The following is a 25,952-nucleotide window of genomic DNA, read 5'->3' as shown; positions in this document are numbered from 1 at the left end:
ATCTGCACATTTCAATACAAATGAGGGAATTTAATGGAATTTCAGACAATGAGAGTTTATCAAACAAATCTGCACATTTCAATACAAATGAGGGAATTTAATGGAATTTCAGACAATGACAGTTTATCAAACAAATCTGCAATTTCAATACAAATGAGGGAATTTAATGGAATTTCAGACAATGAGAGTTTATCAAACAAATCTGCACATTTCAATACAAATGAGGGAATTTAATGGAATTTCAGACAATGAGAATTTATCAAACAAATCTGCACATTTCAATACAAATGAGGGAATTTAATGGAATTTCAGACAATGAGAGTTTATCAAACAAATCTGCACATTTCAATACAAATGAGGGAATTTAACAGCACTGTACTCCAGGCAAATCTTTGCAAAATATTTTCATTCTACTCGGTACCTAGGTTTAATAGTTAGTTTCCAAAGTGAAGTGATGGCGTAAAGATGGGGCGAAACACAGAAATGAGTGCGTCTTCTTGTGTGATGGAATACTGTAGCCATGGGTTTTATTTAAGTGATAATGATATTGTTCCGTGCAAATTTTGTAATGTTAGAATTGTGTGGAAACATTACGATTCATATGAAAAACATATAAAGAGTACATCTCACGAAAAACTTGTAGAAGAACATTCACAAGATACAAACAAAGCCTTAAAAAGGAAAATAGGACTTCAGTGTTCCTTTGAAATAAATAAATAAAAAATAAAAAGCTAAAACCGACAAAATGGAATTCATCGTCGATAATACAGAAATTTTATTAAAAGTAAGTTTTCAAAAAAATATACTTCTGATTATTTTAATAAATTGTACATGGAATATTAAATATACAGACAGTATTTGTGCTATGCAAATTAGTACGTCATTATAAGGCAGGTTATCTGAATAATTTCAAGGGAAAAATTGTTCCAGGGCCGGGTATCGATCCCAGAACCTCTAGTTGAACATATTAGCGCTCTGCCAACTGAGCTTACCCAGGAACTCCACCCGACACTGTCTCAACTTTTCCCTTTATATCCACACAACTCACGTGGGCTGACAAAACGCCAGAGACCCACATCGAGTGCACACAAACTCTGTGTGACTTGGAATTGTGGTTTTCTGTTAACGTACACAGTGACGTATATATTATGCAAATCTAGTCTTTCAGGTAAAGCTTCCTGTAAAGCAGATTTGAATAATTAACAGAAAACCACAATTCCAAGTCACACAGAGATTGTGTGCACTCGATGTGGGTCTCTGGCGTTTCGTCAGCCCACGCGAGTTGTGTGGATATAAAGGGAAAAGTTGAGACAGTGTCGGGTGAAGTTCCCGGGTAACTCAGTTGGCAGAGCGCTGGTACGTTCAACCAGAGGTCCCGGGATCGATACCCGGCCCTGGAACAATTTTTCCCTTGAAATTATTCAAATCTGCTTTACAGGAAGCTTTACCTGAAAGACTAGATTTGCATAGGTTATCTGAAGCTATCTCCATAAAACAATTTTGTTTAATCAGCACAAAGAAAATTCATAAAATGTTGAGTTTAATGTTTTGACCAATGGCATACATATTATTTTATTGCGACATTATCGCAAAAATTTGATACTTTAATCAAGACAAAAAAATGAGCTTTCAAAAATGATAAGAGAAATTTTAAGAAAATTATCACCATAGAAACATGGCTCTGCATATGACCATCTCGTCTCTGGACAACTTCCTGCAGTAGGGTTGACTAGCCAGTGGATCACCCTGTATTTAACTAAATGCAATATTACTGTATTATAATCAATCGGGATTATCAATACTTGATTAATAATCATATTAAAAGGCGTAGCGGAGACTTCAATACTGGTAAAAACTGGAAAACTGGGAGCATGAAATACAGTTAGAAGTTCATGTAATGTATATGTAAATCTTTTTACATTCAATGAATTCTGGGTTTGGAAAAATACTTCGCAACATCAACAGAAAACAAAGAAGTAGTACACTCCCTTAACAGTTAAATAAGTGACATATGATTTGAAAAAGTGATTCAGAGTTTCTTTCCCAAATTCAAGAATCCAGAAACATCGAAAAAGGGACACAGTCCAAGCACAAAAATTGTATATTTAACTTGGATGGAGTTGTCATCTGGCACTAGAATGTTAGCATCACTAATTCTTATTACTGGTAAAAGTCCAGGATGCTTTTAGAACACTTCCTTCTCAGCTTTTGAGTAATTTCAATGTCAGAAACAAAATAAAGACTAATTGAAGAATGCAGGGAATATAAATCGATCAGAGTAGAAACCTCACTATTTTGCTATATCTTAAATGCATACCTTCAATGGGAAATTTAGGTCAGAAATCAACTTTACTGGTAACTGAATAAGTTTTTAATCCTGGCACTAAGTTATAATAACAGAATGTGTTTGAGATAAAGAAAAAATAAATTATTTTATATTCGATAAATAAGATTTCCAAGGTGCTTTGTACAGAATCAGATACTTTTCTGACATGTCACGTTTTAATTACCACCTGCACAGAAAATATCAAAAGAATCATTAGAGTATGGCTAACTGAAGTGGTAGACTGGGTAAAAGGCTCTCTTCTTCTGTACTTAACCTATCCTCTTGGTCTTGGTATATGTTGCTACTCCAAACAACTGGGTGACAAAATAGTATGACATGAAGGATAACTTATCCTCTTGGTCTTGGTATATGTTGCTACTCCAAACAACTGGGTGACAAAATAGTATGACATGAAGGATAACCTATCCTCTTGGTCTTGGTATATGTTGCTACTCCAAACAACTGGGTGACAAAATAGTATGACATGAAGGATAACCTATCCTCTTGGTCTTGGTATATGTTGCTACTCCAAACAACTGGGTGACAAAATAGTATGACATGAAGGATAACTTATCCTCTTGGTCTTGGTATATGTTGCTACTCCAAACAACTGGGTGACAAAATAGTATGACATGAAGGATAACCTATCCTCTTGGTCTTGGTATATGTTGCTACTCCAAACAACTGGGTGACAAAATAGTATGACATGAAGGATAACCTATCCTCTTGGTCTTGGTATATGTTGCTACTCCAAACAACTGGGTGACAAAATAGTATGACATGAAGGATAACCTATCCTCTTGGTCTTGGTATATGTTGCTACTCCAAACAACTGGGTGACAAAATAGTATGACATGAAGGATAACCTATCCTCTTGGTCTTGGTATATGTTGCTACTCCAAACAACTGGGTGACAAAATAGTATGACATGAAGGATAACTTATCCTCTTGGTCTTGGTATATGTTGCTACTCCAAACAACTGGGTGACAAAATAGTATGACATGAAGGATAACCTATCCTCTTGGTCTTGGTATATGTTGCTACTCCAAACAACTGGGTGACATAATAGTATGACATGAAGGATAACTTATCCTCTTGGTCTTGGTATATGTTGCTACTCCAAACAACTGGGTGACAAAATAGTATGACATGAAGGATAACTTATCCTCTTGGTCTTGGTATATGTTGCTACTCCAAACAACTGGGTGACAAAATAGTATGACATGAAGGATAACTTATCCTCTTGGTCTTGGTATATGTTGCTACTCCAAACAACTGGGTGACATAATAGTATGACATGAAGGATAACTTATCCTCTTGGTCTTGGTATATGTTGCTACTCCAAACAACTGGGTGACAAAATAGTATGACATGAAGGATAACTTATCCTCTTGGTCTTGGTATATGTTGCTACTCCAAACAACTGGGTGACAAAATAGTATGACATGAAGGATAACCTATCCTCTTGGTCTTGGTATATGTTGCTACTCCAAACAACTGGGTGACAAAATAGTATGACATGAAGAATAACTTATCCTCTTGGTCTTGGTATATGTTACTACTCCAAACAACTGGGTGACAAAATAGTATGACATGAAGGATAACTTATCCTCTTGGTCTTGGTATATGTTGCTACTCCAAACAACTGGGTGACAAAGTAGTATGACATGAAGGATAACTTATCCTCTTGGTCTTGGTATATGTTGCTACTCCAAACAACTGGGTGATATATTATTATGACATGAAAGATCACCTACTGTCTTAGGCATGGTATATGTAGCTAGTCCAAGCAACTAGATGGCAAAATGTTGTTGTTGTTTTCTAATGCCAGGCATTTGACAATAAAGTCATTTGACCTCTTGCACTCCAATATAGTGGCAAAATAGTACGATCTGAAGGACCACCTACTCTCTTAGGTCTGCTATACATTGCTATTCCAAAGAATTGATGATAAAATAGCATGAACTGAAGAATCACCTACCCTGTTGAGCCAGTATTCCTGACTATTCCAAATAATTGGGCTCTCAATGTGGTAACTATAAGGAGTTCCGAAGCATTGGAGAGGTTAAATTCTAGCACACGGTGGTCTAATCTGAGTACAATCACCATGAAAGGCTAAAATCTTTTAGCTTTTTAAGTTTTGTTCAGAGTTTGTAGATAAAATAAATTCATAAAATCTTTAATCATTAAATAAAATAATATTCTTTTAGCTAGAAGTTTTTAAAATACAGAACTTATAAAGTTATACTTTGAATGACTCTCTATGTAAGTTGAACAAGAAGAAAGATGTGAATCACTGTTTGATATAAATTTGCTATGAAGCTTCTAAAATATAGGTTATGATATTTTCATGTTTATGCTTTCTGGCTGAACTGATATCAGTACTAAAAGAATGCATCCTACAATTTAGAACAAAAAGACCAAAAGCAGATGGTCAAATGGACAAATGACATGCCAGAAACCAATTATTCAGTGTTGTAAATATGCATTTGTGTGGAAATCTCTAGAAATGGACTTTTGGCAGTTAGTAAAACTTGATAATACAGACTCACTGTTGAGCAACTCAAACACAGTACTGTTTGAAGTAAGGCAAGATGTGCTGGTATTCAATACTGACACTGGTTTTCTTTCAAGTGAAAAACATAGCAGCAGTTATATTGAAAAAATGTGAATTTTAATTTAATTTAGCATCATAATATTTAGCCCTATATAAAATGATAAAAAGTGCTTCCTACAATTGTCTTGAGCTATATTATTATAACTGAAGAGTATTTTTAATCCCTATCATGGTGCATCAGCAAAGCACAAATTTCCTCTGTTATGTACAGTTAGCTACTCAGTGGAAGCTACATCACATGTGAATGATTGGCTTTCAGTGTAGTTTCAGGAATATACAGAAAAATGCTGTGAAAATACTCCGCGAATTTTTTCAGCTTCAGCACAAATCAGCATGATGCAATCAACACACAACCCCGCGGTTAAATCTTCATTTCGTTCATAAATAACTACATATATACAAGGTGAAGCATGAAGTTGTGCACTTAAAGACCTTCTTGGAGTCCTTTAAGTAGAAAGTTCATGTGAACATGGACCACTTACTACAAAATTTAGAATGCTAAATTAATTTCCATTTGAAGAAAAGAAGAAATAATTAAGTTAATCTTCCAGTGAGATCAGTGATATAAAATTGTTTAATATTCTGACTAAACTACTATTTTACCTGGTATGATATCCTCAGTGATTTTCTATGACACCTTTAGGAATGTTTCGTTGAAGGATTCATTTTATTGCAGGAAGTATATAGGTGGCAAGTGAGTGCAAAACAGTCTGTGACTCTAACACACGAGCTGCATGTGTTGTTATTTGGTTTCATATTTTCATTGGGCTTGTATGTGTAAAAGTATTTTCTTGCAGATTTTGTAGTCATTGTTGTTATAAGGTATGTACATTGTTATATTAACTTCCATGGTGGCTGAATGCTAGAGTGCTGGGCTTCAGGGTTTAAATCCTGGTCTATCCTGAATTTTGTCAGTGTGCTCCAAAATCTGCTATGTGTTTTTTAAAGATTTTGCTGGAGAAACAAAAAAGCATTAAAAAGAATTAAGAATATTCCCTTGATTTTCAAAGCTACTTTCTGTATAATTTCATCATTTTTCTTGTAATGAATGATTCGTATGTTTTTATTTGAATACTCCCTCCCATCCTTATAGTGAATTCCATCCTTATAGTTTTTATGTATTCCTGTTTAATAATTTAGGGATAAGGTATCAAAACATGCACTATATTAAACATTTGACGTTATATTCATTGTTAGAAATTTAGTGACTTTGCCTCATTGTATCAGTTTGTTTCTATAAGATGTTATTTAGGGGTTGTTGGTCAGGTCTGATTGGTATGTTGTCCTCATTTTTACGTTTAAAATATGGTAACCCTATTGAAAGCTGTACAAGCAAATTTAGCTGATCCTCACTTTGCATTACACATGTCTGGTTTGATAATGTTGCTTTGACGTCGACAAGCTACAAATCTTGATTCACAGTGATGTATTTCTCACAGTGGAAAACAATTTTGTAATTATATGGAGTTGGGTCCATGATCATTTGAAATTTTTTACTTAGAACTGCCTAAAACTTATTTTCGAGAGTGCTGATGTAACTTCGTGGATCAGCATGTAGTTGAGAAGGGTTGTGCCGTGAGTGGATCATTCTGTACGAACTGAAGGCATTGGCACTTTGGAAGCTGACTGTTTCTTTTCCCTGTATCCTTCAATTGATAGGCCCAACATATAGAAATGCAGGTAGGCCTCACTACTTGCAGCAGTAACAACAATAATAATAATCACACTGGTCCGCTACTATGTCACCTTTCACTCCACACATTTGCTCTACTCTCTTCACTATGATCTGTGTTTTCAATACTACACGTTGAAAGACTAGCTCCACATGTGATGTCGACAGGATACTTGGTGACTGGTGAGGCATAAGTTTGATATCTACAATCCACTTGTTCTACGACAAGATGGCGACACAAACAATGTCCTGCAACAGAGATGCAAGAAGTCAGAGGTTGTACATACAAGATTTACAAGAATGGAAAACCTTTAAATATAATATTTTGCAATTCATTTTGAATTAATTTTCAGAAAAGTCTATGATATATAATACCGATATTTATTTTCAGTCATTGACTTAGTCCTTACATGACATGATTTAATATTGTATGAATGTTTTCGTCGGTTTCATACCAACATCATCAAATACAACATTCTATATAGCAATATCATCACTACCAGGTACATATGTCTCTAAAAACCAAAATACATTATATATTAATAAGCATACAATGTGATAAAAACATGATAAAAACCAACATCATTAGGATATAAATGTGTCTTTCTTGTGTGACTACACCCTACTGTCAAATGATTAAAAAGCACACGTGTGATTACAATACTTGTACAAATGTTTTTGCAGGTCTTCACTGATAAAATAATAAAAAATAAAATAGTATACAGATTTCGTTTTATTTTTTATTATTTTATCAGTGAAGACCTGCAAAAATATTTGTACAAGTATTGTAATCACATGTGTGCTTTTTAATCATTTGACACACATCTTTAAATACAAGATTCATCAAGGATATTCACAGACAATAGTCAGTAGTTTTAATTACCTATGCTCATGCATAAAAAAAAAACAATGTTCAAGTTGTTGAAATTCAGAGGTGCTGAAATTAGCAAATAATGCATAGCCTACTATTCATTGCAGAAAGTCATGAAAAGTTGAGACGAGAATACTGCAGTCAAAATAAGGCTATACAAAACTTTAATATGAACTGTTTTTACACAAGGTTGCGAAACATGGTGCCTCACCAAGGAAGCCGAAGAAATTATTCTTAAGTTTGAAAGGAAAGTACTTGGAAACAGGGGCGATTTCTCAGGGCATGCTATGCTTGCTGCGCAAGCCCAATATTTTCGTAGAATGTTATTTCTCAAAATGGGATTACGTACATTAAAATTTATTTTGATTTTTGGAATACTGTATAGGCGTAATACCATCCGCAGGTTGCACACCGCAAGTATCGCAACGCTTGCTCGTTTCTCGGAGCTACAGGAAAGATGTAGAAATAGCGAGATTATGATGTGCGCGCAAGTGCCTTCCTCATTGGCGCACATGCTTCTGTTATGTGTTGTTTGAAGCTCTGGTCCGAGAGCTACACCAACGACTATTTAACGTTACACAGACCAGTATTGACAGCGGGAATGTGCTGTGATTTGCGAGTGCAATGCAATTGTATGAGCGGAATGCATGTGTTAGCTGCTGCATGTATTATTAATTCTTAAACATTAATTTGAAGTATTGCAAGGAGTTCGGAATTGTGTGTTATTGAAACCTTATTATTAAATCCATTTTCCTGAAGGACTATTCAAGAGAAGACAGACATTATAGAGAATATGTGCGCTCGTTCAGTGCATCTCAATACAACAATGTGCATTGGTTGGCAGGGTCGAAAAAAAACTAAATAAACTGTTTTGTTGGCCATGTTTGTTAGGCCTATATCATATCGAACTTCTACATCTGATAAGCGAATATGATCCATGACTCATAATGATTTCATAATTATAAAATAAATTATTTATGTGAGTCTGATTATTTTTATTAATTATGAATTATTATATCCTCCCATCTTCCCCTATGAATAAAAGAGCAAGCCTAACTATCGTGACTAGCATTCGCCCCAGTTTATGTCAGCAGACGGAGGAAAATGAGATATAATTATGAACTTTATGATATGCATAAACATAGGCGGAAAGAGAACCGGGGGGGGGCAAAGCAAAACCGTAGATTCCCCATATAACAGGGTTACGGGGGACAACATTTATCTCATTACAGTATATCGGAATATTATTACTATATTTTCGAGAGCATGTTTCTTACAGTGTTACATACACATCTGTGATGTTTCAGACCGAATTGTATAAGACTTGAATTGTAGTCTACTACAAATTATAATAGACCATAACTAAAAAAAAAATCTCTCTTTTTTTCTCTCTCGTACAGAAACACGTGCATACATCAATAAAACTACGTAACAGTGCTAACAGAAACTTTTTTATATGAAGTTTATTTCCTGAAGATATCATATGAAATATAAACTCTAATTACTTTATTTAATCTCGTCTTTAAGTTTACACATTATACCGGGATCACTTTTCTTTTTTCTGCATTGTTGTGCGGTATGTTATTCATATTTCTCCAAGTGGCGGCCTGAACAGCTGCAGACTTCTAACACATGAGTACAGGCTGTTACAAAGGAAACATTACAGTGCTTCCATTCCTCAAATGAGGTATAGAAATTCTTATACATTCAGAAATTTAAAATACATAGGCCTATTACGGTCCAGAAACAAGATCTGAAGACGTTAATTCATCATTTTAAGCACAGAAACTTAATCCTAAACAAAAGCAAAAAAGATCTTTTGAATTCAATATTTTCTAAAGTCAATAGAAAGAAAAGAGTTCAGACAAGTTTGGGGGGGGGGCAGTGCTCCCCCATAACTTCGCCTAAGTGTATAAACAGCCCAACATTCTCACTTACATAAGCTAAAAGGGCTAGAATGGTTAGGACATGTACAAGAACTTCCTCTTGATCGAATACCTAAAATAGTTCTCAGAGCAAATTTCTCTGCAACTCGAAGACATGGAAAACCGTGAAAGAGATAGGAAGATGGAGTCAAGGATGATGCTGCCAACTTATTCCACTGTCGAAATTGGAAACTGGCGGCGCAAAATAAAAAATAAATGGATGGAGGCAGAAACTGAGAGGCCAAGGCTGTTGTGCCAATGGATGCATGGATACTGTATGTTCCCTACTTGATGATGATGATGATGATGATGATGATGATGATGATGACTGACGATGAGAAAAGGAATATGACACAAAATCTTAATGGAGGGGATAGTAAGAGGGAACACAATACCTCAGAGTGGGGTTTCCTTCCTCCACTGGAACCCATTGGCTCGAGGCTGCTGGAGACGGGTGGCCTGCGTCTGGCTGGCGTGCTTCCTGCCTGCAGCAGCGTCCAGTCCATTCTTCACTCCTGCTACTATCCTCAGGGCAGGGTTCGTCACTATCCCATTGCGACGGGGTTTCAACAAACCTCCACTGAAGAATACAAAACCAAAACATAGGTACAACGTATTTGAGGAACCAGCATGCTCCAGTGCACTTCACTCACGGGGACAATAGAATGTAGAAATAATACTGTACCTCGATCAATATATAAGTCAATATCTAAATGAGCAGTGCAGTCGAAACTAGTTAACTAATGTAGTTTACCACTTAGTTCTCAATTTTACACTAGAAAGTTGTTATAATAACTAAATCTTAAGTGATACGAAGTGTTAAAAGTGTGTAATCAATATGTATAACATGTATAATCTAAATGATGTATTTTATAAAATGTTTACACCAAAATTGAGATAGCTAGAATTTCAATTAACTCTTTTTTTTTTTTATAGGAGGAAAGGAAGAATCAACGAAGCAGAAAGTCCATTATACTGTAGATACTAATGAATGAATGAATGAATGAATAAATAAATAAATAAATAAATAAATAAATAAATAAATAAATAAATAAATAAATAAATAAATAAATAAAAGAATAAATAAAAAATAAATAAGTAAAGTAAATGAATGAATGAATGAATAAATAAATAAATAAATAAATAAATAAGTGAATAAATAAATTTAACAGAAGAAATACTGAAATCAGAAGTAAACACTGAAATAATGAAACAATTGTCTTTAGAGACAATTAATATTAGGTCCCTCCACAAAACTGGCTTCATTTATACACCAACAGTTCCTTGATCTCCAGAGAACAAGGTGCCGGTGCAGGTGTTACGTGCTGTCTCTTCTCACTTTATAGATCTCTTGGATATGGAACAACAAGTTTTGATGGAGAAATCATTGCAATAAGTGAAAGTCTCAGGAATCTTCTATGCCATATCAATAAATTTAAGAATGCAGTTATATTGTCGTCAGACTCCAAAGCAGCTATTCTATCAATAGTCTCTAAACACACACCTTCATCTCAAACAGCAGAAATAACTAAAATGCTCTCTCAATTAATACCACTCAATAAAAGAATTGTATTCCAATGGATACCATCCCATTGTGGAATCCTGGGAAACGAGAATGCAGATGCTTTAGCAAAGAAGGGCAGCACTGCTACTTACAGACCTGTTACTAAATCTACGTATTACTCTGTGAAAAGATTTATTAAATCTACATACTTAGACTTCAACAAACAAAATTTGATAACACAATCGGAAGGGAAAAAATGGAACTCTCTGCATCATAATCCACAGTTAATTCCCGATTTACCACGAAAATCGTCTGTAGCTGCATTTAGATTGGCAACAGGCCATGATTGTTTGGCCAGACACCTGCATAGAATTGGAATATATCAGTCCCCTAACTGCCCATTGTGCAACTCAAACCAAGAAATGGATTCGGAACATCTCAAAATCTGTGCTTCAGTGGCTGGCCATGACAATATCTTTGAAAAATATTGGAGTGCAAGAGGTCAAATGACTTTATTGTCAAACGCCTGGCATTAGAAAACAACAACAAGAACATAAATAAAAAAGTAAAGTAAATAAGTAAGTAAATAAATAAATAACTGAATAAATAAATGAAAGAAAGAAAGAATGAATAGATAAATAGATACGAGTGTAGGTAAGTAGACAGACAGACAGACATAGACAGATAAATACATAAGTAAATACATGTAGCACGTATGGGCGAATCCAGAAATGCATATAGTGTGTTAGTTGGGAGACCAGAGGGAAAAAGACCATTGGGGAGGCCGAGACGTAGATGGGAGGATAATATTAAAATGGATTTAAGGGAGGTGGGATACGATGATAGAGACGGATTAATCTTGCACAGGATAGGACCGATGGCAGGCTTATGTGAGGGCGGCAATGAACCTGTGGGTTCCTTAAAAGCCATTTGTAAGTAAGTAAGCAAGCAAGTAATGAGATGGGTTTGATAGTAAATCCCAAAAAACAAAATATATAATTATGTCTCGTGATCAGAACATAGTACGAAATGAAAATATAAAAATTGGAAATTTATCCTTTGAAAAGGTGGAAAAATTCAAGTACCTTGGAGCAACAAATATAAATGACACTCGAAAGGAAATTAAATGCAGAATAAATATGGGAAATGCCTGTTAGTATTCGGGTGAAGGAGATTTTGTCATCCAGTCTGCTCTCAGAAAAACTGAAAGTTAGAATTTATAAAACAGTTACATTACCAGTTGTTTTGTATTGTTGTGAAACTTGGACTCTCACTTTGAGAAAGGAACATAGGTTAAGAATGTTCGAAAATAAGGTGCTTAGGAAAATATTTGGGGCTAAGAGGGATGAAGTTACAGGAGAATGGAGAAAGTTACACAATGCAAAACTACACGCATTGTATTTTTCATCTAACATAATTAGGAACATTAAATCCAAACGTTTGAGAAGAGCAGGGCATGTAGCTTGTACGAACGAATCCAGAAATGCGTATAGAGTGTTAGTTGGGAGACCTGAGGGAAAAAGACCTTTGGGGAGGCTGAGACATAGATGGGAGGGTAATATTAAAATGGATTTGATGGAGGTGGGATATGATGGTAGGGACTGGATTAATCTTGCTCAGGATAGGGACCAATGGGGGGCTTATGTGAAGCGCCAATGAATCTCTGGGTTCTCTGAAAGCCATTTGTAAATAAGTAAATAAATATCTCTATGACATACATACCCGCCACCTGAAGTGGAATTTCCAAAGTCAGTCGAAGGCTGAGAAGAGAGAATGGAAGTTGGACTTCGCCCCACTGCACTCCCTGAGTTTCCCAAAATGATGCGCATGTGAGTATCTCTTGCAAAGTGAGGGTCTGCAGTCATTCCTGGGTTCCTGCACACAAATCAGTCTCACTTATACTAGATGGCCTCCGTAAGGCCATTTCCATGGCAACAAGAATCTTTACAAAAAATCATAAAACACTGACTGTTTTTACTCACATGACATAAGGTGTGTATGAATACTGTTATATTTGTATATCTAAAATTACTACTACTCTAATATTAACATTCTGTTTTGACATAGATATTATGTAGTCATTTTTAAAAAAAGTCCCAACAGAATTTTGTAAGTTGCCACATGCAGCATGGTGATATCAGGATGTTATTTTTTTATAACATGGATCAAAAGAGGGATCACTCACTATAAGAGACAAGCCCAGAGATGGCGCCAGCACAGAGAAGTGGCTATGATGGGTTAGTGCCCACCTTCTACACCTTTCAATGCCACATAAATATTGAAAATACAGCTAAAACTTACGTAAAGGTTAATTTTTGGTCCTACAGAATATACCTATCTGTTATGGTAACAATGGTTATTAGAGGAGAAAAATTTTATCCGGCGCCGGGGATCGAACCTGGGTCCTTGGTTCTATGTACCAAGTGCTCTAACCACTGAGCTACACCGAAGTTCCATATCGTGCCACTCGTTAAAATTTTTGTTGTGTCTAGCTCACGTTTTCTTAGCAATTAATTTGTGTTTTTCTTACTGTGTTTATAATATGAGAGCCCAGTTATTTGAAGTAACCATGCATACTGGGCCCCCACAGAATAGATGTCCCTTCATTCCTTCAGATTGTACTAGTTCACTCAGATGATGGAACTTGTATCCATTTCCATAACATTGAAAATGTTAAATGTCTACTTCTGAACAAAATCATAGTGAGAACCTAACAACTCGTATGTTATGATAGTGTTTGTAGTGTCAAATATTTGAAAAACACTGATTGATGATGATGATGATGATGATGATAATAATAATAATAATAATAATAATAATAATAATAATAATAATAATAATAATGAGACCATCTATATTATTGTAACCTTTTTCCTGATTAATAATCGTTACTATTTACATGAATTCTTAACAGTAAAATTAAATATATTCAAATGTTATTTGTGTGGCCAGCCTCATGGTCTAGTGGTCAGAGCTTCTGGCTATAGTTCATGAGGTCCCGGGTTCGATTCCCGGTTAGAGCACAGGAATTTTTCCTTAAAGGGGATTATTCCTGTGTTCGTCCATGGTCTGGAATTTAGGTTAAGTTTAGATTTAAGACCTCTCCTGGCAATACATTATCATAATCATCCTATCACATCATCGGGGTAATGTAACTCCGCCTTCCAGGCGCCCCAACCTCAGAAGTGGGTTACAATTAAGCCACAGCCAGGAGAGAAGACCAGAAATGTCGAAAAGACAACCTGGTGGCATTGGATTAAAAAAAAACTCTAATATTAACAAAAGCATTTAGTGAATAATTTCAAGGGAAAAATTGTTCCGGGGCTGGGTATCGATCCCAGGACCTCTGGTTGAACGTACCAGCGCTCTACCAACTGAGCTACCCGGGAACTCCACCCGATATAGTCTCAACTTTTCCCTTTATATCCACACAACTCGAGTGGGCTGACGAAACGCCATCGATCCACATCGAGTGCACACAATCTCTGTGTGACTTGGACCACAATTCCAATTATTCAAATCTGCTTTACAGGGAGCTTCACCTGAAAGACTAGATTTGCATAATATATACGTCACTGTGTACGTTAACAGAAAACCACAATTCCAAGTTACACAGAGATTGTGTGCACTCGTTGTGGGGGTCTGGCGTTTCGTCAGCCCACGCGAGATGTGTGGATATAAAGGGAAAAGTTGAGACGGTGTCGGGTGGAGTTCCTGGGTAGCTCAGTTGGTAGAGCGCTGGTATGTTCAACCAGAGGTCCCGGGATCGATACCCGGCCCCAGAACAATTTTTCCCTTGAAATTATTCACATCTGCTTTACAGGGAGCTTTACCTGAAAGACTAGATTTGCAAAAGCATTTAGTATTTATCTTCGACACAATGAAGAGTTATAAAGTTAATCAGTGATTATTATAAGTGTGAAAAGTGTATACAGAACAATGAAAAAACAATATTATTACGTATTTTTCTATAAATCTGCATTTCAAAAAAGTTAGAGAACTTTAAAATATTTCTTGACTTTTGAATAATCCTTCATTATGATGGAATTACAAACACAGCATCCATGAAGCAGAATACTAACATGAGCAGACTTGACTTGTGGTTAGCTGCAGGTATGAGGGCCAGTGGACTGCTAGGAACGGCAACATCGCTGAGCGGACTGTGAGGGGGTGACGCATAGATCGGGCTCTGGGGTTCGCTCTGCAGAGGACTTAGCAGCTTGCTGAGAGGTCGCGTCTTCGTACCCCGCGTGCACTGCTGCAGCTGCTGGGTGAAGGACAATGCTGGACCACCCACCACCTGCACAAACAAAATTATGCTTAATTAGATAAGGATTTTCCTCCTACAGACGTGGACAAATTATTAACAAAATTGACGATTTTTATGATAATTCTGTTTACAAAATTTGACTTTTCAGTTGAAAATTTTACATATTTCCATCATTACAGAAGACAGAAATATGCAAAAATGTCAACTGTAGTTTAAATTGAAGAGTCAAGTTTTGTAAAAATATATAATCAAAATCTTCAATTTTGCTAATAATTTGTAAATTAGCAAAAATGTCAACTGCATTGAAGAGTCAAATTTTGTAAAAATATAAAACAAAAATCTTCAGTTTTGCTAATAATTTGGAAATATCCAAAATGTCAACTGTAGTCCAAATTGAAGAGTCGAATTTTGTAAAAATATACAATAAAAACCTTCAGTTTTGCTAATAATTTGTAAGTATGCAAAAATATCAAATGTAGTCCAAATTGAGGAGTTAAATTTTGAAAAATATACAATAAAAATCTTGAATTTTGCTAATAATTTGGAAATACACAAAAATGTCAACTGTAGTCTAAATTGTAGAAGCATATTTTGTAAAAATATATAATAAAAATCTTCAATTTTGCTAATAATTTGTCCACGTCTGTATTACAATTGCATGACAACAAAAATATCGGATAACACCAATATAGTGTGACGTAATATTATGACGAAAGGCTAGCCTCTTTTCGTACGAAGATGGCGAATCGATACCCTATACCCGGTCCCCACTCAAGCTTCAGAATCAAGTGCGTAGAAATAAGATAGTGGTGGTGGTGGTGATGACAGTGATGCTGATGATGATAATTGTGATGTTATTCTGACAACTACAGAGACAGCTGCAGCTTTAGGAACTGCGGAAATATCTCTCTGCTGCCGATGGTGATGACCAGGGGCAGGTATTTATGGAGATTAATTTTATCACTTGTGTTTTTAATATTGGTGTCAGCGTAGATTGTTGGACTTTGATTTGTACTCTTGGTGGAGATTAATGGAAATTTTTGAAGATACAATTATTTTGGAACTGGAGTATTAATTCAGTATGAATATTAATTTCCAAATAGTTAACATTAAAGGTTCGTTGGATTCTGGTAAAGGTGCGATAGGGCTAGTAGACAATCAGTCTTACTAATAAACCGTGTATAGTTTTTATACGAGACTTATGCAGAGTTGAGGCAGAAAAAGTTACTAATAAACCGTGAATAAGCTGTGGACGTATAAACAGGCTGTAACTATACTATGGGAATTGCTTTGCAGTAGTTATATACACGAAACCCCTTGTTTAAGCGTTGTATATAGCGAAAAAATGGCCGCCCCTCTAACAGCTGTTCGTATCGACTGTCATTTTATGATGATGGTTACCTTGTAACCACAGAAGAACAAACCAAAGATCATAGAATTATTAGAATAATATTGCTGTAGCTTGCACTCTTTGACCAAAATATAGTGTGGTAATCGATTAGAGCCAGTTGTACTATCGATATTTAAAACGCCACACTAGAGCGCTCTACCGGATCCAGTAGAGAACCTCAGATATTCTATTACCTTTCGTAAGGAAGTAATGACGAAACTATGACGTAGCTGTGTAACAGTTACACTGTTATACACGACGTATGTAGTGATTATTAGTAAGGAATTTACACACGACTTATAAACGAGCTACTCATTGTATAAGTATAAGACAGTTAAACGTCTGTATATAGAGTTTTTATTAGTAAGACCGAATATGTATTGGATTTGAGACTATATTTCTGCAGTGCTCGGGAAAAGTGACACAAGTCAGTTTCCACAAACCTTTTTTGATAATTTATTGACAACTTACGGAACATCTGATCGCTTGGAAAAAAATACATAAGTATTTCTCCCATTATACTAATTTATACAGAAAAAAATCAAATCGACATAAACCAGTGTAAGTTGTCAATAAATTATCAAAAAAGGTTTGTGGAAACTGACTTATGTCACTTTTCCCAAGCACTGCAGATTTAACCACATTCATTAAAAACGAAAAAAATTGCAGCCCTTAAATTAACACTTTCAAATTCTTAGTGAAATGTTGAATTCTCCGTCTTTTGAGTTCACTAACGTAATCAGAACACCTGGAATACCATGTAATGTAGCCTACTTGGATATATAACAATTCAAGTGAAAAAAAAAAAAAATAGAATATGTTGTTGTTTTCTAATGCCAGGTGTTTGACAATAAAGTCATTTGACCTCTTGCACTCCAATATTTTTCAAAGATATTGTCATGATCAGCCACGAAGCACAGATTTTGAGGTATTCCGAATCCATTTCTTGATTTGAATATACTCAGAATATGAAATTCGCTGTAAAAACGACGCAATAATAAAAATTCGCGAATGTGTTCATATTTCGCTGTTATAATTCTATTTCGCGATTGTTTTATCCACATATTATTAATCAGAATCACTTAATTCGTAAAGATTAGTAAATATCTATTGTATATCAATTGTCGTGATTTTCGCGATCTCCATAAATAACCGGGCCTGGTGACAATATTATTTTTGAGAATCTGTAAGAACTCGGAAAAACAAATACCAGTAGTCACTGCAAAACAAAAATAAAAAAACAAACCAAAATTTCAAACTTCTTCACAAGAAAAACTAGTGAAAAAATGTAAATTAATTTTGTGGGTGAGTTTGTATTAAATGAATAAATGATTATAGTTTTGTAATATCACTAAACTCTTTCCTTCAAATTACATCATTTTTTGCTAGTCCTTTGAAAAGTGTGAAGAAGGGGTTCTACAGCATTCAGCTATAGCGTTGATGCTGTTATTCCCAGCGTGACTCCTCCTCTTTGCTTAAGTCTTAGGAAGTGAAAGCTCTATTAAGTCTAGGTAGGTAGTATCGTTCGCCATTTTTGTTCTTTCGTTGCCGAACTATCAGATGAGGAATCTATTTGCCACACCGTTAAACATTATCATGTTGTAGCTCCTATGATAATAAATCAAACGCACTGTAATTCAGCAAATAATTGAGCGGCAAATAACGTCCTCGTGTGCTTTCTGCGAACGCCAACGAAAGAGCCAAAATGGCGGGCGATTATATTAAATATTTATCGAGCCTTAGGGAATATTCGTCATCAGCAAATCACAAGATGCACACGTTTGAATGTAGCCGACTGGCAACATGATTTGTTGCTGGAAATAAGAGCGACGGGACTATGGCTATTCACTGCACCGGAGCTATACTGTTTTCGCTGAAAGAAAAATCCTAATGTAAACAAAAGCACGTTGCTGCCATACCCACGATTGGCTCCCAGTCGAAACACTCACATGACGCAGGAAAATATAGTTTGTATTTGGAAACCACAATCTTATATTATTTGAAAATAAAACATTGAATTCTAGTTGTTAAATACGATGAAACATATAACTTCACTCATATGTAAAACGGTATGTAAAAGAAAAACTATTTTTATATATTGTTATGTACAATGAACACGGATGAATACCAACAGTAACACCGTGGTAGTCTGTTCTTGTAACAAGGTGGCGTCACTAGAGCTCGTAGTTGTTCACGTAAGCACGTGGTACTGAAGTATGGCTTCTGTATCTCGGTGTGTGTGGTTATTTATCATAAGAATGGAAACTCTCTCAAAAGCGGAAAAACAAATAGTCTCAAAGGTATATAATAAGTTTTGTGATAATTTAATTGCAGTAATTATAAAGTAAATGTTTCCAAAGCAAACGAATGCATAGTAGTGAGGTTAGGCCTACTTGACGAGTAACGGGAAATGTTTAACATGAAACAGAATGTACAACAGTAGGCGGGAACACGTACTGAGAATCTATGGAGCCAAACAGCGGCCAATGAAGCCTCACTTCAGTCACGTGCTATTGTTTACATTAGGATTTTTCTTACAGCGAAAAGATTATACCTTTCAGTTTGCTTCCATACCTGGGGCTGCTGAGCATGCTGAAGTGGTGGGATGAGGTTGGACGTGCCCCCCGGCTCTTGGGATCGTTGTGAGCTCTTGGTGGAGCCGGTGAAATTAGAACTAGACTTGCTATTGCTTGAGTTATTCCCAAGAGACACGAAGGAACGACGCTTGCTGGAGTCCGGTGACTCCACCGGTGAGTATGCGTGGCACGGACCTGGTGGGCAGAGAACAGCTGAGGATGGTTTTGTTTCAGCTGTTGAACCAGAAGTAACTGACGTTGCACTACTGCTACCTCCTGAAAACACATTGTTTGCTTTTCAATACAACACAACAACTAGGGTTGCCAACTTTTCAAAATAAAAAAGAAAGATTTTATCGACTTTTTTAGTGACTCATACTTTCTCAATTTCTATTAAAAAATTTCATATTAAAGAATTAGACATACAACCATTGTACACACACTCATATTTTTGTGTCTTAGTACAGTAGAACCCCGATTATCCGTCATCCTATTAACAGATTGGTGGATTATCCGACTGTCTTTTTCTCGATTTTTTGCTACAGAAATATTTGAAGTAGCCTACTGTACATTGTATTAGCATATTTTTTTTTTCTAGATAGTGTTATTACAAGCCTTTTTCCTTACACAGTATGGTCTACTGATCGAATTGTTGTACTGTATAACTTCTATATGAAATGTCTTCTACGGGCGTCAAAAGAAATCTTGTTGTGCTAAGTATTGGAAAATAATACATTATGCAATGAGCCTATAATGGTAGTAATTAAGACGCGAGGCGAGTTTCATAATTTTCATACGAGCGTCTTAATTACCATTATAGACAAGTTTCATACGACATTTTATGCTCGACCATATTTCTAACTTGAAATTATTCATAAGTATTCATGTTATGGTTATGTAAGTGAGGAGCGGAACTGACCTGAATTGTGAGATGTGCGCAGACGCGAAAGTATTGATTTTATCCGAGGCACGAATGTCATTGACCTTGATATAATCTAGAGAATAACATGAAGATTAGTCTTGATATAACCTGGAAATTGATTTAGAATTGAAAAACGAGATGACAAATTGAATTTATTTGAATATTATTTACAATTAACGCTAATTATTATAGTAATAGAACATAACCTTCTGCGACAGTATTGGATTTCCAGCCTCCGTGACTTTTCGCTAATTGTCTTTCGATTGCATATCCGAGAATAATCTATACTTGCGGTTTTATAATGGTACAATGGTGATTTCTCATTGGCTGAACAACTGAATTATAATGAATAGGTGTACTTTAATGAGGTGCATTAAAGGCCTACTACCAGGTGTATAATTACTACATTTCGGCATGGTCGAGCATAAAAAATTGTAAATAATTCAGTGGTTTGGGGAAAGAGCAACTGTGGCTTATCTCGCAACAGGATATGAGTTTGGACCGTATAAAGTATGTAATCTACAACACGAGACCTCTACTATTCATATCTTTCCACAGGCAGCCATTACAAAGAGTTTCCTTGCCCCTTAAAAATCCGTCGTTAACAATGAGACTTACATGAGTGAAGTTGTGATCCACTACCTGGTGTGTTAAATACGAAGGCCATAGAGAAAATAACCGAAGTGTAAGTATTATTCACTAAATTTACGAAACCTTTTATAGTACGGATTATCCGATTTTTTCGATTAACCGTTCAGACCACCCCCTTCATTACCACGGATAATAGAGGTTCTAATGTATCTAATTTTTAACGACACTTTCATATTTTGAAACTGATTTAGCTTCATTTAGCAATTTACTGTCATTTTTAATACATTAAAATATTCTTTGCTGGGCATGTCGAAATTTATAACAACTTGAAGCTCTGAATTTATCAGTTCTGGTGAGCATCTGTTCCTCACATCAGTCCATTTGTTCTTCATCATTGAAAACACTCGTTCCACAAACACATTCGATCCAGGTGTGCTCAGTAGGAAACATATGAGTTGCAAAATATTTGGCACTTTCCGCTGAGTCATTAATGTGAAGAATTTGTAAGTATTTTCAAAATCTAAATTCCAGCGATAAAATAACAGAAATAATATAAACTGTTAAACAGTATTTTACTATTACCCAGCGTTAAATTCGAAATAAAGGAAGAAAATGTTGTATGGGAGAATAAAAAAAACGTAAGGCCACATTAGCATCCAGAAAACGTAAGAATACGGAAAAACATACAACCTGGCAACCAACATGTTAAATGTTAAACTGTTTACTGTTAACATCCCAACATATTGATTGAACATGTTAATGCTAATTTCATTTTAAACTTTGTCCACACTGTTAAACATGTTAAACTTGACTTTCTTTGCGCAGTCCACCATAACAGTCTATGAGATTTTAATGTAGATAGTGTCTTGTTTTCAAACCTTGGACAATGGACTCAGATGAAGATGATTTGGCTTTTGTAATTGCCTCTATTGCTTGTTATAAGGCCTTGAAAAGAAGGAAAATGAGAATGTGGATGCGGCAATATCTTAGTAAAAGACACAATGCAGAAGACATTCTAAACGAGTTTAAAGTTAAGATCGATTTGGATTCAAAAACTTTCTGAGAATGTCAGAACACGATTTTAATAATGTAGTGCTGCCAAAAATATTTCCTGTCATATCAAAGAAAGACATATAATTAAGAGCAGTCATTTCACCTCATTTAAAAGAAATTACAACGCGATTGGTTGACTGTCATAGAAGCTACGACATGATAAATGTTAAAGGAGTGGCTAATATCGTGTGATTCTTTCCGAAGTTTTACGAATGTCACCAAATACGACCATTACTGACGTCAACATAGCACTGACGTTTAGCGTACCATGAGGATGCGAAAACTCTCTATTGTATTCTCGAGAACAGTTAGATAATAATAATTTCAGTTCTCTAAAACAGTCGGCCTTCTTTGGTTTGTCTCTGTATTATTTTGCAGCCACATCCCACAAACAAGGCTTTTCCATCAGTGCATTAATCAATTTTATTCTAACAGTATTTTCTTCTGTCCACTCCATTACTTCGAACAACTTACAGCCAACACCAAGGATCGTATAAAAATTATCAAGAGGTGATCCAAGTTACGCGCCACAAAATCGAAAGTTAGTTGCTATGGAAACTGTACAAACTTTGCCGAATTGTACCGACACTGCACAAGCAACTGAATTGACTTGACATGTTTTCCATTGCTGCTGGAAAACACGCCAACATGTTAAGGCCCAATTGTATAAAATTCCCTGACTAAAGATCAACTTTGATCGAAGATCGAAAAGTGAACCGAGTTCAGACACTTCTTCTATTGTATAAAACTTTTCTGCGATCAAATTACCTTGGTTCAAATGCAATCTAAGTTCACGTGAAAATGATTTGGCAACATCGCATAAACAGGTGAAATACGTGATGCGCGGACCATGTTATACAGGTTTGTTCAGTGTTGCCAATCTAGCGACTTTAACTCTTTTTCAACAACAATTTCTTTTAACTTTTATATTGCTTAAATAGGGATTTAGTGACCTTTTTAGCACCCCATAGTGACAAAATGTAAGCTTTCTTTGTTGATAATGAGAAATCTAGCGACTTTACAACTACTTTTTGGCGACTTTCCGTACACTCTGTTGCAGACACTGTTTTTTTTTTTTTGTGTAATGTAAATAATGGCGGACAATAAGAAGAAGGCTGACTGTTCTCCAAGTTGTTATCATGTTATGGCGTTTGATACTGCTAAACATAATAAAGCTTTATAAAACGACAATTTTCGTTTAGTAATACAGTTAATTGAACATTTATTAATGTACCTATCATATCCATTAATAATTAATGATTGTTATAAACATAATATAATTATAGGTTATGTTATTTGATAATGCTGAACACGATAGAGCCTTATAAAATATAAGAATGTTTGTGTATTAAGGCAAGAAATTGAAAGAAATATATATAAATGTACCTAACATATCTATTAATATTAATAATAATGGATATTTTATTTGCACAATCTGTCACTCGTATATTTCAAACAGAAAAGAAATAACTGAACTTGGATCATCTAACTTAATCGGAGAAATTTCTTCAGTCAAAGTTGACTTTAGTTTGAGACAAATTAATCTCAGATTAGACTTTATACAACACAAAATTCCAAGTTCAGCTGAAACAAGGATCAATTTAACCTCTGAGCTAAGATTAAATGGTTTATACAATCGGGCCTAAAAGTGTTAACTTCAACATACTCAGTCAACATATTAAGCCAATTGAGACTTGAAATGTCTATATACATGTTAAATTCAACATGTTATATTTAACATGTTGGTGTTAAATGTTTAATAGTGGAGACGAGCCTTAACAACAACTCAGGAGCTGGATTAGGCTACTGTTTAAGGAAAAGGCTGTGATATCATTGCCACAGTTACCATTGAACTGATCCAGTTACAGCTAATGCTTGAAACAAAAGGAACCCTAGATCAAAGTCATTAATATTGTCTATCATTTCTCAGAAAACAGTATTAATGTTCTTTCTTTGCCTGGAAATCAAAGCCAAATTATTATACAATATACAAATACTGTATTATCATCATCACATAGAGAGTGAACTATAAGTAATGCCGTGGATTTCAAGGGGTTATTCTCCGAGATATTTCAGACAAAAATGTTTAATACAATTTTACTCGTTTCTGCTTCCTTTTAGAGAAAAAATCTGTTTTATATGAAACATTTCATAGTGTGTTTTGCAAAAGCCATTAATTTAATTCCCAATATGCTCAGTCAATTTAAGAGATTTAAGAGAACGGTTTATTACGATAATAAATGATTGAAATAAATTTGTTTACACTATAAAGAACTTTAAATATACAGAGCGTTCGCCTACGGGTGGGGCCAGGAAAGTGGCCTGCCTGCTGTGTTGCCTGCGGGAATCGTCTATCCGTAAGCTTCCGCTTTCTATACTATACTCTGTAGAGTTTTAATTTTAAAAGTTTAGCAGCAGTAAAGACTGATGTTTTTGAAACACTAACTTCCTGTGAAACACGTCTTAGAGATTTATTAGGAGAGCGTGTAAATGATGCACTGGTTTCATCAATTTTTTCTTCCGTCAATACTCTTTGTTTTCGCTTAGGAATTGTAGCATTTATCGACCCTGTTGTCCTTCATTTGTTAACAAGACGTCTAACAGTTTCTCTACCCTGAATTGGAGTACCCGAATATTTCACTTGAAATTGCCTATGCACCTCTCTACATGACTCTTGCATTGTTAACTAATTTTACACAACGCTGAATATTTAAGCAACTGTGTTAAGAAACTGCACTGTACGTGTTAAATACTGCAACATCTGGCTCACAACTGATAACTTGTCGACCTTGATGTCCTTCATTGTGGAGAGTGTCTCAACAACTGCGCGCACAAAGCGGCGTATCAGTACATGCCGCTTTCCTGGCCTCACCCGTAGGCGAACGCTCTGTATATTTACTCCAAGAAATTGAAAAGTAGACAAATATACAAAAATTCAAAATTAAAGAGTATATGATTTAATTCTTTAAACTTCCTTTAATCGTATGAAATACAAAGAAAAGCAAGCTGAAAATTGTCTTAGTTTGTAAAAAATTCCACATGCCCTGGATTTGTAGCATCCTGTAATTTACTAACTGGGCGTGTGGAATTTCTGTACCACTTGAAAGTCCTATGTATGAATATTACAACCATATGAAAAACTAAATTTGAGAAAAACTATAACTTGTTGGGTTTCTGCATTTCACAATTCATTTATGTTTCATATAATGACAAAACAAAAATCTAAATGATTATGATGGTGAAATATTAAGTCATACTTAAAAATGGAGCTTGAAAGCTTACCACCATTGATGCCAGGCCGGGTCAACTGTTTATGACTGGCAGAAAATTCCTCCAGCAACCTCACAACAGAATCATGGCCACTCTTTGCAGCAACCCTCAGGGCATTGCGTCCACAGCGGTCTGAGTGGTTCGGATCTGCACCGTGGGTGAGGAGGGCTCTCACACAAGCCTCGTGACCTTCTTGAGCAGCTATTCCTAATACAGAAAATTGTAAATAACTACAATCTTAACAACGTCAAAATACTGACCAGACTTCAAGTCAATGTATTACACAATGACAATGATCGTAGCTGGTGAATAAGTGATCATTTCCAACTCAAAACAACATCCGATTACATGAAACAGCTGTAATATAGATAGATACAGAACCCTAGCACGCAGTGTTGCCAACTTTAGCGACAAGTCACTAGATTTGTCGGTTTTGAGGGGATGTCTAACGACAAAAATTACGAAATAGTGACCAACGACTTTCCTGTTTTTATTAATCACTTGGCGACAAATTTAGCGATTTTTACGTTTTTTTATTTTAATTGTTTTTAATAAGATGTATTAGTAAACATTTTTAATTCGACAATAATTTAACATTTTTAATATTATAATAGAGAGAAAATATTTTCCTCCATACAATTTCAGAACTTTATAAGAACAACCCTGTGCAACGTATCATGGCATCTTGGGTAATCCCCTGTATTTTCTTTCCTTTGGCGAATTCTTGGCGCTGTTAAATGGTGCCGTATATATTTCTGGGTTGAGGTGTACAAGTACAAATATTGTGCTGGGGTAACTCTAGTAATTTTCTATGTTCGCTATGGCTACACTTACTCTTTCCTAGTCGATTGCTAAGGTATAACGCCTGTTCAGCCAGTCTAACCAGCGTATAGGTAACTAAGTATGGACACTTCGCGTCAGTACCTTTGATGTAGCCAGACTGATTTCAATGACCTTCAAGCCA

The 25,952-nt window shown here is 35.5% G+C and overlaps 1 protein-coding gene across 3 annotated transcripts in view; it reads right to left on the bottom strand.

Annotated features, from left to right (window-relative positions):
• LOC138714672 (ankyrin repeat domain-containing protein 50) overlaps positions 1-25,952 on the bottom strand; it is a 771,534-nt gene that overhangs the window by 5,696 nt on the left and 739,886 nt on the right. For 2 of the 3 annotated variants that reach the window (XM_069846733.1, XM_069846735.1), the window contains 6 exons: positions 25,001-25,195; positions 19,151-19,428; positions 14,999-15,216; positions 12,639-12,791; positions 9,808-9,992; positions 1,049-6,865 (listed from right to left, as the gene is read on the bottom strand). In XM_069846733.1, coding sequence (XP_069702834.1) covers positions 9,809-9,992; positions 12,639-12,791; positions 14,999-15,216; positions 19,151-19,428; positions 25,001-25,195 — 1,028 coding nt within the window. In that variant the 3' untranslated portion in view covers positions 1,049-6,865; position 9,808. Of the gene's footprint in view, positions 1-1,048; positions 6,866-9,807; positions 9,993-12,638; positions 12,792-14,998; positions 15,217-19,150; positions 19,429-25,000; positions 25,196-25,952 lie in introns of those variants that run through there. The other variant, XR_011336058.1, reaches the window with a different exon arrangement.

This window comes from Periplaneta americana, chromosome 15 (assembly GCF_040183065.1).
Source record: "Periplaneta americana isolate PAMFEO1 chromosome 15, P.americana_PAMFEO1_priV1, whole genome shotgun sequence".
NCBI classification, from domain to species: Eukaryota; Metazoa; Arthropoda; class Insecta; order Blattodea; family Blattidae; genus Periplaneta; species Periplaneta americana.
This window is presented reverse-complemented; position numbering and strand designations above follow the sequence as displayed.